The 17,952-nt window shown below is 40.6% G+C and overlaps 1 protein-coding gene across 8 annotated transcripts in view; it reads right to left on the minus strand.

Annotated features, from left to right (window-relative positions):
- Nucleotides 1-17,952, minus strand: part of LOC130077377 (serine/threonine-protein kinase WNK2-like) — an 80,025-nt gene that overhangs the window by 33,012 nt on the left and 29,061 nt on the right. For 6 of the 8 annotated variants that reach the window (XM_056242610.1, XM_056242609.1, XM_056242608.1 and 3 more), the window contains exons 5-18: nt 16,988-17,145; nt 15,697-15,785; nt 14,566-14,785; nt 11,643-11,895; nt 11,273-11,379; nt 10,280-10,918; nt 9,258-9,839; nt 7,525-7,635; nt 6,312-6,728; nt 3,579-3,872; nt 2,725-2,774; nt 2,448-2,607; nt 1,628-1,744; nt 1,257-1,427 (exon numbers count right to left, since the gene is read on the minus strand). In XM_056242610.1, the coding sequence (XP_056098585.1) occupies nt 1,257-1,427; nt 1,628-1,744; nt 2,448-2,607; nt 2,725-2,774; nt 3,579-3,872; nt 6,312-6,728; nt 7,525-7,635; nt 9,258-9,839; nt 10,280-10,918; nt 11,273-11,379; nt 11,643-11,895; nt 14,566-14,785; nt 15,697-15,785; nt 16,988-17,145 (3,368 nt within the window). The remainder of the gene's footprint in view (nt 1-1,256; nt 1,428-1,627; nt 1,745-2,447; nt 2,608-2,724; nt 2,775-3,578; nt 3,873-6,311; nt 6,729-7,524; nt 7,636-9,257; nt 9,840-10,279; nt 10,919-11,272; nt 11,380-11,642; nt 11,896-14,565; nt 14,786-15,696; nt 15,786-16,987; nt 17,146-17,952) is intronic. The other 2 variants (XM_056242611.1, XM_056242612.1) reach the window with 2 other exon arrangements.

Raw genomic sequence — 17,952 nt, forward strand, 5'->3', positions numbered from 1 at the left:
CCAGGACAGTGGCCCTGCAGGACCGAGTTTGGACACCCCTGGTCTAAGCGACTGTCTGCGGTCTCACGTTTCAAGCCTGACCAGTCCAGGCTTGGTCGGGCAGTTACACGAGTCATAAGTTCCAATCGCTCATAATTTTCAGCACTTTGCTGTATGGAGCAGCAAACAGATATTTTATAAATATCCGTTTCTACTGACACCATGTCTATATAATCAGAATTATAGGTGAGCAATGAGTCCTTGTTTCCCATGAAAGAAGCCGCTGAGCATTCTTGCATAAAGACGATGGAGCTAGTGGAAGAGGTGAGGGGAACTCCCCCACACTCCCCATCAGCTCCGTCTGAGATCCCCACGATCACAGCCTGTGCACTGCCTCAGCAAATGCGGGGCTAGAGCCGCAGTAGTGAGCGTGAAGTGAAGCCGTGATATCAAGGTCCCGCCCTCACTCCGCATAAACGGTTTACTGCAGAACAACCCATTATGTCGGTTTGAAATAAACAGTTACGGACATGTAGAAATGAAAGTTGAAGCTCCAATCTCCTTCTGAAAATCACCAAAAAAGTCTGTTGGTGCCTCAGTGACTACTTTGTATAGAGAAGCTGTCAATCACAACTGTCAACCATGACATCACATTCCCGTTTTTAACTTATTTAAAAAAATTAACAATTAAACTTACATTACTGTGATAAAAACTTGTTGGACATTTTTTATTTGAAGTGTATTTTGATTGTTTAGTTTCCATCGCATCCCATTAGACTACATGGAGAGGGCGGGGGTTATGACCTATACTGGGACCAACCACCTGGGGGCGTTTGAGACACTTTGGCTTCCCTTTTCAGGACTTGTGAGGCACGCTTGGCAGGGATGCCCTTTGCAAAATCATCACACTGTGTCGGCCATGAATGGCGTATTGTTATATGTGCCTCAGACACCAGGTTTCATGGGGGCACGTCGCCATTACATCAGTCGACACAGCGTTGAGTTCCCTCTAAAGGGAACATATTACTTTAGCTAAGTATCTGTGTTTTGCCTTTTGCCCCTTGCCTTTGCTTTCAAAGCCTTCCTCGCCACCTCATTCGCCGCTACAGAACAAACCCCTTTTTAGCAGTGAAAAGTCCATTTTCCTTTAAGGCGTGCCTTTAGCCCCGTTATGCTAATACAAGAACACCGTCGCTGTTTCCACTTTGAAAGCTCTCAGTTAGGACAAAGTATATGAGCTGTACATTTTCATCCAAATTATATATGTATTAATAAACCTGTGCGCCGGAGTCTGTGGTGACGGGCGTCTGGCGGAGGGGTGAGGTCTGGACGTTGGCCTTCTCACCCTCAGCGTCCTCGCTCAGAATGTCCTCGGCTTTATCCATGATGTCCTTCAGCTGCTCGATGAACATCTCCCGCTCCAGCAACAGAATAAACTCATTCTCAACCTGGAGGAACATGAAGAACAGATATGCCCTTCTAGCAATCAATGCAATGGTTTAAAATTAAATTTTTATAGTTGGTCCAATCCACCTCCAAATCTCATTTACTTTGCTAAAGTTTGTGGAAGCTTTTTTTTCTCACAGGAGTTTAAAACACACCAGTTTGCCAGGAGGGGCATATAGGAAGAGAAAGAGACAGATCTCACCATATACGTGGCAATCTCCTCTGGAGCATCTCCATCAAGGTCAAATTTAAATGTCACCATCCTATGGTTATGAGTCTCCAGTTGGCACTCCACCATCTTGTCTCCTGTGTCGCACACCTGTAACAGTTAGGGAGAATATTTCAACAGAAACATCAACAAAAAAGAATATTTCAATTCTTAATGCCTCTGAAAGAACATAATATTAGCCAAAAATATCACTGCCTAATAACCAGTATCCGATCAAATCCTGGTGAATAAAATCAAACACCAGCCTGAATTAACTCCGCTATATTCTCAGTTTTAACTTGGTTTTCAAACTGGTACTGAGGTCTCAGCTTCGACCCGTGAACCACTCAAAAGCCCTGATCGGACGGTAATTGTCTCTCATAGGGACGTGGGGTATTTTCAGCATTCACAGGACTTAGTCAGTCACTTTATTGCCTTCTGAATCCAGAATGTCAGTGTTTTTCTCCCACGACCTGCTTAAAAGATCCCAGTCAAATTACCTGTTTCTTTGGCGAACACCAAGGTTGTGATTTTACGAGAAGGTATCAATCCAAAAGTCATTGTGTAAATCCTTTTTGACCACTGCTGGGCACCGTTCACGATAATGTTTTAAATATGGACACATATTACTGAAACGCTGGAAACAGTTTAAAGAAATAACATGCAGATTTATTTTTACAGACGTCCCCGTGAGAAACAATTACCGTCCAAATAGCGCTAAACAGTTCACAAATCACTTTCTTTTTTGAAAGCTAATATCTAAACATCATGTCTGGACAGGCTTCATTAGTTTTACTGTGTGCTCTGGACTCACTTTGATCATGGTGAGTTTGGATCTGTTCATCTTGTCTTGTCGAGAGCGAGTGCGCGATGTCTTGCGAAGGTTTTTTCGGACTCGGGATTCACTGCGAGCTCTGTTGGAGCCCTCGTTCCCATCACTCATCTCTTTACCGGATGTGGCATCTGAGTTTATACTGCGAAAGAGCAGAGATCCAATCATTGAGCTTCTGTATGCACAAGGTTTGAAACTCCAAAAACAAGCAAGATAAAACAAAGAATATGCCAATGATCTATGAACAAAGAATCGGCACCTGTCATAAGTGGACCCAGCCGGTGCTGCCTGTTTATCGGCAACATGATCCTAAAGTGCACAGAAGGCAATGAGTTCAATGGCCATCACAACTGAGTTTGCCATTAGAGTGTTGCTAAGGCAACAATGCAAAACTCTAACAAGCATTAAAAACACACAGAATTTTCTATTTTTAAATTGGACCAAAATGATTCTTTTTGGCACTGAACGAATTACACTCTTGGTGCACCCTACACATATCTAGGCATTACTGGCACTTCATTTCAAAACAGATTATTCCGTTGATGATGTACCATCAAAATTGTTTATAGCTGTAAAGATTGTTGATGCAAATACAGCATTTGTGTCCAAAATTGCCTATTCACACCTGTCATTTTCTCTGTAATGTAAACCTACATTTTTTTAGGAATAAAATGTATGCCTTTTTTTTTTTTTTTACATCAACAGTGATCTGAATGGAGCTGAATTACTACATTGTCCTCTGTAGAGCTGCTTTACAGCAGAATTTGTCTGATATTTATTAATGAAGTTTGCTGTTCATTACTGTGAAGCTGCTTTGAAACAGTCTGTATTGTATAAAGCACTACTGTATAAAGGTGACTTGACTTGGGTAAAAACAAACCAACATGAAAAAAAAAAATGTAAATGCGTAAGGATCATTTCTGCTGATAGTCTTTAATTATGAGACCAACTGAGGGATTTAAAATCTTAAGAAAAAGCTCCTCCAGTTTCAAAGTAACCGTGAGAACACGCCACCCAGGATTGTATTTTCGCAAACAGCAAAAGTACTTCCTTGAACTGCTACTCCTATTGATATAGTGACTGTGCTGATGTGCAGACTGTGTTAAGTGTCACCTCAGTAAATAGTTCCGCGGGGCCCGGAGGAGCTCCTCCACATGCACTGCTGATGCCCACCAGGTTCTGCTGACTCAGGCTGGCACGGGCTCCTGCATTGGGAATGTTGGGTAAAGATGCTTGAACCGCGAGCTGAGGAACCTGGTTTTGGTCCACAGGCACAGCAGAGCTGAATGTATCGAGGACGGGTCTAAAAGGCGAGAGCTGCGGTATTGTGGGAGGCTGAGGTGCATTTTGGCTGATGGAAGAGTTCTGGTCCACGTGAACAGTTTGGCATTGGCTGGTCAAAGATCCCTTAAAAAATACAGATTTAAAAAAAAAAAAGAATCAATACATAAATATGTAAAATTCACCTATACAAAGCTCAATGGATTTTCATATATATATATATATATATACAGGTCCTTCTCAAAAAAATAGCATATTGTGATAAAGTTCATTATTTTCCATAATGTAATGATAAAAATTAAACTTTCATATATTTTAGATTCATTGCACACCAACTGAAATATTTCAGGTCTTTTATTGTTTTAATACTGATGATTTTGGCATACAGCTCATGAAAACCCAAAATTCCTGTCTCAAAAAATTAGCATATCATGAAAAGGGTCTCTAAACAAGCTATTAACCTAATCATCTGAATCTACTAATTAACTCTAAACACCTGCAAAAGATTCCTGAGGCTTTTAAAAACTCCCAGCCTGTGTCATTACTCAAAACCGCAATCATGGGTAAGACTGCCGACCTGACTGCTTTCCAGAAGGCCATCATTGACACCCTCAAGCAAGAGGGTAAGACACAGAAAGAAATTTCTGAACAAATAGGCTGTTCCCAGAGTGCTGTATCAAGACACCTCAGTGGGAAGTCTGTGGGAAGGAAAAAGTGTGGCAAAAAACGTTGCACAACGAGAAGAGGTGACCGGACCCTGAGGAAGATTGTGGAGAATGACCGATTTCAGAGCTTGGGGGACCTGCGGAAGCAGTGGACTGAGTCTGGAGTAGAAACACCCAGAGCCACCGTGCACAGGCGTGTGCAGGAAATGGGCTACAGGTGCCGCATTCCCCAGGTCAAGCCACTTTTGAACCAGAAACAGCGGCAGAAGCGCCTGACCTGGGCTACAGAGAAGCAGCACTGGACTGTTGCTCAGTTTTGCATGTCATTCGGAAATCAAGGTGCCAGAGTCTGGAGGAAGACTGGGGAGAAGGAAATGCCAAAATGCCTGAAGTCCAGTGTCAAGTACCCACAGTCAGTGATGGTCTGGGGTGCCATGTCAGCTGCTGGTGTTGGTGCACTGTGTTTTATCAAGGGCAGGGTCAATGCAGCTAGCTATCAGGAGATTTTGGAGCACTTCATGCTTCCATCTGCTGAAAAGCTTTATGGAGATGAAGATTTCATTTTTCAGCACGACCTGGCACCTGCTCATAGTGCCAAAACAACTGGTAAATGGTTTACTGACCATGGTATTACTGTGCTCAATTGGCCTGCCAACTCTCCTGACCTGAACCCCATAGAGAATCTGTGGGATATTGTGAAGAGAAAGTTGAGACGCAAGACCCAACACTCTGGATGAGCTTAAGGCCGCTATCGAAGCATACTGGGCCTCCATAACACCTCAGCAGTGCCACAGGCTGATTGCCTCCATGCCACGCCGCATTGAAGCAGTCATTTCTGCAAAAGGATTCCCGACCAAGTATTGACTATTGAGTGCATAACTGAACAGGAATTTTGGGTTTTCATGAGCTGTATGCCAAAATCATCAGTATTAAAACAATAAAAGACATGAAATATTTCAGTTGGTGTGCAATGAATCTAAAATATATGAAAGTTTAATTTTTATCATTACATTATGGAAAATAATGAACTTTATCACAATATGCTAATTTTTTAGAAGGACCTGTATATATATATATATATATATATAAATAAAAAGGAAAATACTATAAAATACTATATTGGGTAAATACTATAAAATATTTAAATATTAACATTGAATTAGTATGGGCATAAATGTTTTTTTTCTGAAAAGTATTTGATTATTATTAGAAAATGTAGAAAATTTGATTGCTTTGGAACAATTATTATTTTCAGCAGACCCAACGCAGCATCCCAGTTGTTGTATTTAAAGTCACCACGAAATTAGAATTGACAATTCTTATTTTTTATGGAATATCGCATATAAATTTATAATAAACGATTTATCTGTGCACATCGTTGTTTTAAATTTGTTTGCCTCGTAATCTTGAATCAGCGACAGCTCTTCTCTGATGATGTGGGCAGGGCAACCTGTCACTCAAATAAGATCCACCAATAGCAAACCACAATCCAATCAATTCCCCACAGACACAATCGAGCCCCGCCCTACAATTGTTCTTGTTGACAAGACTTTTGCAACTTCGGTTTCATGCTGTCTTTACCACATAATAGCATGTGAAGCAGATATGGCAATACATTTAGATACATTTTTAACAAACGACATGCAGGCGAGTAAATAATAAAATAATTATTGGTAACACTTTATTTTACAGTGTCATCCTTACACGTTACATGGTGTGCATAATTGCATGCAACTAATCCTAACCCTATTGTAAGTACATGTAGTTAGTTCTTATAACTCAGTACTTAAATGTATAATTACACTGTAACACGTACACCTTAAAATAAAGTGTACCCAAATTATAATTTTGGAGTGGACTATCCATTTAAGACCTGTCCAAACAAACTGATATACTCTACCTGTATAGGCTGAGCTTGTTTAGTGGGCGGGGCTCCAACACACATAGAGGTGGGGTTTGGAGAGGGTGTGGCCTGACTGTGGGAATGTTGAGAGAGAGTGGCCATGGAGTTTACAGTGGGTTGTTGAGCAACAGAATAGGCCTGCTGGTACTGGTGAATTGTTGGCAATGGAGGCGAGAACACTGGAGCAGCGAAGGGTGGGACGGGACATTGTGAGGGTATAGGGGAGGTGGAGGACAGGTGCGGGAACTGAGTTAGCGCAGAACTCTCTATCTGTGAACATGAAGTTGGCGAGATGTTGGGGTATGCTGGGACTGGCAGAGTGAGGGACGACTGCACAGAGGGAAAGCAGGAGGGGTACGGGTCACATCCAGGAGGAGGAATCCCAGCTGACTGAGCTGTGTTAAGGGAAGGAAACTGGAGGAGACAAAAGTGCATTGTAGCATGGGAAGAATAAGCCACCAACAAGAACAGAATGTCAAAGGTCCTTTGTACAGCAGACTGTAAAAAAACAACACAAAAAAAAGCATCTGACTTCTACATTAATCCGGATACATTCGAAAGCAGCATTTTCGTTTCAAAACGCTCTCCGTCCACACTAGCGTTTAAGCTTTTTCCAAAAGTTGCTTGTCCTTTGAAAATGCTACAATCATCTTACAGTGCATGTGTAAAACATAAAAGCTCCCTGATATACAGAGAGACCAGATATAATAAAAGTTTTCACACTGTTCTTCTGGCACAATCATTTTATTAGCAAAATATCTCCCTACTCACCGGTGCATCCAGGTCACACTCAATCGCCATTCCAAGTAGTCTAGAATGCAATTGGCCTCGTGTTTTGCAGCACGACAGCAATTACAGTAAATTCTGACATTTGCAAGAATGTAATATGAAGAGTGGCTCAGACCAATGCACTTTAAAACTTTTATCCCAGACAAGCCCCCCTATTATCATGCAGATACCGTTATATCTATTGGTACAATATGAGTCACGCTTAAACATGCCTCATTGTTTTTGAAAACCTCCTTTTTACAGTCTACACTACAAAACGGTATTTTCAAATGTATCCACGTTGAAAAGAGTTTTCAAAAAATGCTCAGTTTTCGCACTTCTCAGTGTGAATGAAAGGCCAAAATGTAGAGAAAAGGCGTTTCAAATGTATCCGTATTTGTGTAGACATCGCCTAAGCAGAAGAGCCGGCAGTAGGGCGTACCTGTGTGAGGTAAGCTGCCGCCTGTGGAGGGGGGACGGGTTGTGTAAGAAGACTGGACGTGGACTGTACTCTTTGCTGCCAGCTGTCCATTAGTTGTGTTTGAATGGTGAGCTAACATGATTGAAAGAGAGAGAAATACAAGTGTGCAAAGAGAAAAACATGAGATGGTTTGCAGATGTAGGTCTTATTCTTGTCAGCTCAATGTCAGTCTATTCTACAGTAGAGGTGTCCAATCCTGCTCTTGGAGATATTCCTTCCTGCAAAGTTCAGCTCCAACCCTAAACAACTATGCCTGCTAATTAAGATCTCAAAGAATACTTAATTACCAACACGTGTGTTTTGTTGCAGGGTTGGGACTGAACTCTGTAGAACAGAGATCTTCAACCCTGCTCTTGTCCTGCAAGGTTTATTGCCAACCTGCTTTATCACATCTGCCAAGCGATCCTAAAGAACTTGATTACTGGTTTGTGTGCGTCTGAGAGTTTGAGGTAAATGAATTAGGAAAGTCTCCAGGAACAGGATGTGTGCAGCAGAATAAACCGTTAAGACATGTCTTACAAGCTTTCTTTAAGAGTGGTCACAAAAATTGAAATAGCACAGTTTGTTTGCAATTCATTGATCACTGAGGGATCTAAAGAATGTCAATATTAACCTGTGTGAGTATGTTACTTTAAGAGAGCAATCATTCATCTGTGTTGAGTTTTATTTTCTTAATTTATGATTTAATTTAATAATAATTTATTATCAGTCCTCAATATAGCTGTCATTTGATTAATCATTTATTTTAGGGTGACCATATTTTGATTATCGAAAACCAGGACACTCGGCACAATTTAGTTTTCTTCTTCCTCTTTATCCAGTTTTTCTTTCTTAATGGCCCAATGAAAAATAATGAAAACCAGGACATTTTCATCACTTTATAAAAAACAGCCAGGACGGCCAGGACAGCACGTGAAAACAGGACAAGTCCTCGGAAAACAGGACGTTTGGTCACCCTAATCTTTTTGTAACAATTTTTATTAGTCATTTGTCATTTTATAATTTTATATTTCATCTTATTTATTTCCTTTCTATTGTTGTTTAATCCTATGATTGTGTGGTTTCAAGGGATGTTTGTTTGGCTTTATGAGTTAGAGATAAGAGAATGTCTACATTTCAAGGTTTTTAACATCACATGATTGTTCTTTCCTGGCTATCTCTGTCAAACTCTCAAGGCTGATAGAAGACTTATGCAGGGATTTGGGGTCCAGGGTTGGATCTAATATATCTGATATTTCTGACATTGAGATCCATCCGATCTAACATTTTAAGTTTAAGTCAGCAGGATATCAGTATGATCTAACATTTTGGCGTAGTCGGCAGGATATCAGGAAACAGAAAATGTAACTGTTTACTTTTGGATGGATGAAAAAACAGGCCAAAAGCTGGACAATATATAATCTATTTAGTGATGCCTGGACAACTTTGCCTGGCCATTGCCTTGCCTGGATCTTGAGGGACAGAGTTGAGAACCCCTGATTTATACTTGGCCAGAATAAGCTGCAATACGGACCAAGCAATGACACATCTATAACTGCGACCCACATTAAGAAGCCCATGAGCTCAGTTAGCCAATACAAACCAAACAGACTAGAGAGAAAGTGTGCCCAATCATTACAAGTGCATAAACTGAATCAGCCACATTGGTACACACATACACACACATTTGGTAGATAAGGTTGAAACAAGTGTACCTGCTGGAAAGATGGTGCAGAGCCTGCCTGGCTCAGATGCACAGGAGCAGTTTGCTGCAAGTTGGAGAAGTCATGGAGTTGCCCGTCTGTTGTGGCATTCGCAGGTGGTTGCTGCAAAAGGTGTAACGCAGGTGTTTGTTGAGGCTGTGCAGGTGCTGATGAGACATGCTGAATGCTAGAGGCTCCACTCTGGAAACTCTGATCCGCAGGCAGCGCTGCTTTTGATTTAGATGGGATAGCTGCGACTGCAGTGTGCTGCACAGGTGGAAATATCTGTGCATTGGCTAGCTCTGCTGTGGCAGGATGGTAACTCGGAGCTGTGGCACTCTGCGGCACAAATGCAGGCTGATGCGACACATGGGCCTGCGTGTTCATCTCTGCAGTCTGACTTGAAGACCCAAGCTGCTGTGGATTCATGGCTTGTGGTGCAGTCAATATGCCGTGCAGAAGTGCCAGCGGCTGTGGAGTGGACAGAGTCTGTCCGGTGGGCTGTGCAGGGGTCTCGGAGGATGCAGGAGGGTAAGTCTGCACGTGTTGAGCTATGGAAGGTGCCGCCTGACTTTGGACTCTCAAAACGGCAGGCTGCAGAAGAGTAAACAAACTATTGAAAACTGCATACACAGCCATTCCATATAAAAAAAACCACTGACACTTACAGCTGCATTAGTGAGTAATATGAAGGCATGCATGCAGACCACACACGACCAGGTTAAGTGATAATGAAAACAAAGCGATTCACAAAGATGGTTAGCAGCATGAGGTCAGGCACATCACAAGCGTGGTTATTGGGTAGGTTTTGAGGGGAAAATGGGCTCCGTTAGAGAACAGAAGTACCCACAGGACTTGGTGAGTACGGTTAAAGAAGTGGAGAAGAAGAACGCATTTAGATTTGAGCAAATTATATTAAGTCCTAGAGGCCCCTGGGAGCAACAGCAGAACCACCACAAAGGATAGAGAAAACCACAGCATTTCCTCTATAAGCAGCAGGGTTACACCTTGTCCTCAGTTGCGGAGTGACCTACCACATGAGTCAGGGAGTTTTCGCCAATACAAAAACTTGCTCTGCGACGTGATGCCAATTCCTCACCAGACGACTCCATGGCGGGCCCCTCATCACTGTGGCTGCGTGCAGGCCGATAGGACCCTCTTTCTGGCTTGGTCAGTGGGGCTCTTAGAAAGGCAAGAGCAGGCTGATGTTTGTGGCCTGTGATGCTCTCCAGAGATTTGTTGAGCTGGGAGAGGTTAGAGGTCTCATTGACAGAGCCCTTGCGAGCCCCTGTGGCTGAAAGCATAAGTGAAGAATAGGGCGTATGTCTTCCATCTGCACAAGTCCCAAGTAGGAATAACGACAGGCAGGCCTGACATGGGGACGGTGGCTGGTGAGGGGTGGGGTTTAAAGAAAGGCGACGCCCCTTTCTCACCATTGAGACAGGCTCCTCCCCCTTTGTCTCGGAGGATGTTTCCACTGATGTGTCGCTATAGCGGCGGGTCATAATAGGCAAAGGAACGGACAGCAAATTCATAGAGCCGGAACTTTCGAATCCTCTTTCTGTCGACTCTGATTGGTCTGGTGGTATTTGAAGGAAGGAAGGGCTTGTGGGTCGGAGATGCTCATGTCTTCTGATTAAGTAATTTACAGAGGAACTTGTATGATGTGGACCCTGGAAGAAAAGCCACTTCTCGAAACTATTATCATGAAATGACAAACAAGGATCTCTAGCACTGAGCTAATAATCAAATCAAGGACACAAGAAATATTTTTACACTTGAGGAAATAGTGAGTGATGCTTGAATGTACAACCCCCCATGACAAACAAACTGGTTGATGACCGACACTGTCCAGTTACAAAGCTGCACAACAGTGTCATTATGAATGATGGTCTATATTTAGTATAATTCCTCTGTATAAAAGCTATGCAAGTACAAGCATGCATGGGTACGTGCTAGCAGAGGAATGCAAACTTTACATATCAGCAGTTTATCACCAGTAACCACGATAGGTAAGTGATACGAACCTCCTGGGTTGTGGTGGAGACCGAATCCTGTAGTGACTGGTATATGACACTGTGCAGACCACTGCTGTGCGAGTCAGAGTACACGGTTGAACCGATGCCACTGTCAGCTAGAGGGAGACAGAGAGACAAACATGGACTAAACAACACATCAATACCACTTGTCCATCAGTTCCCTCAGATTGGATATTGTTGTAAGAGATTCTGTGACAACAGTTTCATGTTAAAGTCAGCATAAAGTCAGCAGCTACAGTAGTCAACATTTGAAGTGGATCGAAAAAGTTCATCACAGTTGTCCTAAGACAAGAACGGGTATCGTTCAAAATTAATGTATAACTGATGAAAGGTTTTGATCACAGGCGCACACGCTTACATGTGGTGGATGTAGTCATGGCACTAAGTTGGCACACGCGGGCATGCTGGTCCACTTCAGTCTCTTCGGGCTCCACCAGACAGGGTGGTTCACAGAGGACTGGTACCGTCCCGGCTGGCATGGACGGGGCAGTGCCACCCTGAGAGGCCCTCGGCACCGTCCGCTCCCGGCGCCATTTGATCAGAGCCACCCTGTCACGGAGAGACTTGCCCACAATCTTTGCATCGCTCTCATGGAAGAAACCAGACTCAACCTGACAGAAGCACAAGAGGGGGCTGGTGTGAACACGCTTCTTTAGAGCAGACAGGAACAAATGAGGGTTCTATTTTAGGAACAAAGGAATAAATCTCACAGAATTATGGGAAAATTTCACAAAGACAAGCAAGAGTCTGTGGGGGAAAGCTTCAACTAGACACTGCGCACACACTGAGGAAAAATATGACTAATGAGACCAAGAATACTGGTTTAAAAAAAAGAGAATAAAAGGAAACTTCTGTTGTGCAGTCTCTACTAAATAAATTTAAATAAAAAAATAAGTTGAAAAAATATTCAATATATATTATATATTTATATTATTTTAAAAAATTACATTTTATTTATTTAATTATTTAATTATTGCAATACATAATCAGCAATGAGAATTACCAGAATTTAAAAAAGAATGCAAAGAAAAAAACAAATCATGGCTGCTTTTGTTGTGCTGTCTAAAATTAATAAATTAATCTAAAAAAATTGTTGAAACATAACATTTAATACATATTATTTTAACAGTTACATGGTTTTTATTTACATAAACAATATTGCTGCGTTAATACACAGTTAAAAAAATGATGAAGTACTAGAATTACTTTTAAAAAACGAAAAAAAGGAATCATGGCTGCTTTTGCTGTGCAGACGGTCTCTAATACATTTAAATAAAAATAAGTTGATAATGAGATTTAATAATATTTAATACATAATATTTTAAAAAGTTAATGTTTTTTTTTTTAAATAAAAAAATACATAATCAGCAATGAGAATTACCAGGGGGAGGGGGGGGGGGGGGGGGAGATCATGGTTGCTTTTGTTCCGCTGTCTCTAATAAATTAAATTAAATCTGAATGATTTACTCATTTAATTTCTCCCTACAGAGAATTGTGGGGGGAAATGTACTTAACATTCATTAAAAAGAAAGTACTGGTAATTTAGTTTTTTTGTGAGATTCGCCCAAGTACGCTTAAAGCATGAAGGGTTTTGTGTAAATCAATATCTGTGTAGTGAACAAGCGTCAGACAGGGTGAAGCCTGAGACGTTTGGACTGTGGTTTACCGATCAGAATATCAGCTGCCGACTCATTCTCCCTTTAGCAAACATTCACACACACATTACAGTGCCCAGATTACATAAATGATTACGGCACAAGGATTTTCCAACCCGAGCTGGGTCCAGAAGGCCACATATCCGTAAGACCACGGTTTAATATATAACGTGCACACGCGGCTTCGGCTGCTCAGCATGAGCGAATCTAGTGTGAAGATCTGAAACAGGTTTGGTCGTAACTCGAGCAGGGGATTCAGAGCTCCTCAGAAGGCGATGTTATGAATCTCAAACTCAGGGCCAGATCAGGTCTAAGCAGGAAAACAGCATCGCAGGCGGAGGTTACGAGAGGGGTTTGTAAAGGGAATAAACATCCACCTCTCCAATGGAATAATCCAAAGCTGGCCACAACATTATTCCGTTCAAAATCCATTTCAATTCTGTTGTTTCATAATTGAGGCGTGAAATATCTCTAGATCAGTAGAGACAATAGAAACGGGAAGACATCAGATTTCATGAGCCATGAAACTTATTGGCTATTTTTGTGGCGTTCACATACAGGTAAATCTGGTTAAAAGGTTATTTTCTAAATGAACAGTTCTGGCTCAGAATAAACACACCTGAAGGTTAGTGTTGGGTTGAAGATATCGATTCTCATTTTGATGAACTGATATTGATTCTTCAATCTTTGAGTCTGTGCTGTTTTCAGCTGATGCGAGAACTAAACTTTTGATATGAAACAAAGGTTTCAAATTCTGTCACTGAATTGAGTCCATAAATGTGTGTTTGTGTGTGTTTAATGTGTGTGACAGGTGAACCGTTCATCTCTTCCTCTTCACTACTAGTTACAGCAGCAAAGAAACATCAATGTTGAAAGATGCAGAACAACTTCCTGAAATCAGTCATGTCTCATTTAATCCATCAATCCGTGTTTCAACCGTCAGTAAAACAACAATAATGTCACGTCACGTCACAAGGTTCTGTCCTATTATTGCTTTAGTTTTGGTCTTGATGTTGAAATGCTGTTTTATATTATTGTGTTGCTGTATGATTGCTTTATTTCTTGCAAAGTGACTTTGAGATCTTGAAAGGTGCTATATAAATAAATATATATATGCACTATATTAAATCATTATATTTTTACTTACAATGCGTTTATTCAAACGTACATTAAATATAGAAGAACCGGTTATGACAGCCACTGTTCATTTATAAATGTTTATGTTACGTATTGGAGTACAAACATGTCATTAAATGTTTGTATGCAAATCATTCGTTAATATTAACCTGTCATATTACAGTAATGTAGCGACTGACAGGGCTCCCAAAACGCAGCATTAGGAGAGATTTCTTCCTTTGAGAGAAATTGACATGTACTGTACCTGATATACATCCAAACCGAATCAAGATCAGAATTGGATCGCAATCTGGTGAATCAAACTCGAATCGAATCATGAAATTTATATTAGGAATTTCTATTTAGAAATGCATATTTATATTAAAATATGAGGAAGCAGTATTCAGATCTGGGTCGCCCACATTAGCATGATGCACATCTGCAGTGATCTCTGATATCTTCCAGCGGACGAGCCGCGGGTAACGCTGCTGAAGTCAGTGAAACACACACCATCTCCTGCGCCACGGCTTCAGGAACCTCCTTCTCCAGGTCGAAGCTGAACTCGATGGCTCCTCCGTCCCTGTACTTGCCCTTCAGCCTGCGAGGATCCTCCACCCACAGCTTCAGCGCGATGGACACCTTCACCCCGTCGTCTTCCTCCGCCAGCTCCACCCGCACACCCGTGTCCTCGGCGAAGAACGCGTGGTTCAACAGGTCCTTGATGGTGTAGCTGTGGACAGAGTTGCAGAGACGCTTACCGGACGCACATGTACCATGATACAGTGAAAACTGTGCTTAACTCTGCTTCTGCATATTATAGAGCCAATTGGATAAATTAAGCGGCTATAATTGTGTGGGTGTGTTGGTATGGATGTCAGAGTGTGGTTTGTGTGTGAATGTAATAATAAAAAATTGTGTTTGCTTGTAATAAATGAGAGAAAAAATGATGACTAGGAGAGTTAACCCTTGTGCATCAATTAAAAACAAGTTACACACATGTCCATAGAGGACACAAATGTCCGTGTCAAAAAACTGTCATAATTATTTGAAGCTTGGGAGTTTAACAAAAAAAAAAAAAAAAGTAAAACCAAAAAAAGTTTATGAAAATAATTTATGAACACTATTTTATATGAAATATATATTATAAAATACATTAAACTCCAAAACTGCTAGAAAATCACACACACACACACACACACACACACACTTATAGCCGCATAATTTATCTAATTGGCTCTATAATATGCAGTAGAATTTGTTTTATTGGCCAAACCTGAGAAAATGGCACTGGTCATTTTTTTTTACAATTTTTAAGTTTGAAGCCTTGCCAACAGAATGAAAGCCTATTAATAAAGATTCCAACATTTTATAGTTAAATGGCCCTGCAATTAAAAATTGCAGTTTTAATGGGTTTCAAACTTTCAATGGGGACATTTTTGTCCAAAAGGCGCTGAGAGGAGCTATTCTGTGTACCTAATGCCAAATAGATTTGTTTTAAAGGAAATGGGGGTGAAAATGTGTGCAGTTGGCATTAACACAGGCAAAATGATCAAAAAACAAAACTGAAAAGACAAAAATGTCCACAAGGGTTAAACGACTCTCTATATTGTACAGTGAGTCCAGAAGCCGTCAGTAACTCACCGCTCCTCCTTCTTCTGACAGATACACTCGCCGATGATCTCCTTCACCTCAGGGTCCATCACCTTGTTATAGCTGGCAGGCTTCACTCCCTGAGACACACATAAGAGCCGTTACTGTAGGACACAATCACACGTGTGTGTGAGGAACAGACCCAAACTCATGCTGCTATTGGCTGATAATCTCCTCCAGTGACGTGAGCTGAACTGGTTCCACTGATTACTCTGGTTATCACTTCACTGGTTTTCAGGGCATAAAGATTTAATTTTAGTCACAAAAAGCTATCGTTCAACTTAGAATATAGTGCACAAATTATTTTTACTCTGATATTTTGGTGGGATTTTTTTCTTCATTATGAATTATCGCTGTATGAAAAAAAGATTATTTTGAGCTCAATAGAAAAACAAACACCATCAGACAGGTATAAAAGTGAATGAGGGTGAGAAAATGACTGAGATTTTACTATTATTTGTATTATAAGTATTATTTTACTTATTAATTGTCATTAAAACAAAAAGTAAAAAACAAATACATATACGCAGATATTTGTTCTTGTTTTAACCATGAACCAACTTAATTTTTATCAGTTTTTCAGTCTTAATTTCTGAAGTCATTTTGCTTCTCCAGTAAATGTATCATGATTTAAGAATGTTTGGATATTTGTACTGGAAAACAAGACAAAAATATAATAAATGCTAGGTTTTTACTTTATTGCAGTTATTAACCAACTTTGCATGTGTGGATAACACCACAAAACGCCATTATACAAAAACAAACAAATAACTCACAAGGGATCATGTCCTGTGTCCTAAATAATTAACTTATGTAATAATGCCAAAGCAAATTTAGGAAAATATTATCTGGAAATATATTTCATATGAAGTTTTTTTCTTCCTATTTCAAACCATTTCAGATGCATCACTTTTCACAAAGAATATTATTCTAACGCAACGTTTAAATTCTAGTCGTATGGAACTGTAACGTGGTCAAAAATCATCTGGAAAAAAATCTGTCAACTTATTTTAGAATGCACTGTATTCATTTGTTTTTTAATTAAACAAATTTTACCAGTAAACAACATAAAATCTCATTTAGTGTCATGAATTGTTATATTTTTTGGGGTGGGTTTCTTGGGCGTAATTTTTTAGGCCTACCAAGACGGACATCGTAACCAGGGTCTGTGTAGAAACACTAGTATCACTAATAATAAGAAACACTAATATCAATCACGGTCAGTATTCTTCATCAGTGAAAGGAAGTGACCGCTCTAGTGTTGAGGTGCAGCGTGACTTACACTGGTGACTTTGCGGTAGATCTGCGCGGCGTTCTGGCACTCGGAGTACGGGTATTCAGACGTGGCCATCTCCAGCATGCACATGCCGAACGCATAGACGTCCACGGCCTCGTCGTAATGCTCCTCGTACATCTCCGGGGCCATGAACTCCGGCGTACCTGCCAAAGCAAACGCCATCTTATAACAGCACTCAATAGAAACAAACGCCGTCTTATAACAGCACTCAATAGAAACAAACACCGTCTTATAACAGCACTCAATAGAAACAAACACCGTCTTATAACAGCACTCAATAGAAACAAACGCCATCTTATAACAGCACTCAATAGAAACAAACACCGTCTTATAACAGCACTCAATAGAAACAAACGCCATCTTATAATAGCACTCAATAGAAACAAACACCATCTTATAACAGCACTCAATAGAAACAAACACCATCTTATAACAGCACTCAATAGAAACAAACGCCATCTTATAACAGCACTCAATAGAAACAAACACCGTCTTATAACAGCACTCAATAGAAACAAACACCGTCTTATAACAGCACTCAATAGAAACAAACACCGTCTTATAACAGCACTCAATAGAAACAAACGCCGTCTTATAACAGCACTCAATAGAAACAAACACCGTCTTATAACAGCACTCAATAGAAACAAACACCGTCTTATAACAGCACTCAATAGAAACAAACACCGTCTTATAACAGCACTCAATAGAAACAAACGCCATCTTATAACAGCACTCAATAAAAACAAACGCCATCTTATAACAGCACTCAATAGAAACAAACACCGTCTTATAACAGCACTCAATAGAAACAAACACCGTCTTATAACAGCACTCAATAGAAACAAACACCATCTTATAACAGCACTCAATAGAAACAAACACCGTCTTATAACAGCACTCAATAGAAACAAACGCCATCTTATAACAGCACTCAATAGAAACAAACA

Source organism: Rhinichthys klamathensis, unplaced genomic scaffold (assembly GCF_029890125.1).
Source record: "Rhinichthys klamathensis goyatoka isolate OS25496 unplaced genomic scaffold, OSU_Roscu_1.1 h1tg000732l_1, whole genome shotgun sequence".
Taxonomy (NCBI): domain Eukaryota; kingdom Metazoa; phylum Chordata; class Actinopteri; order Cypriniformes; family Leuciscidae; genus Rhinichthys; species Rhinichthys klamathensis.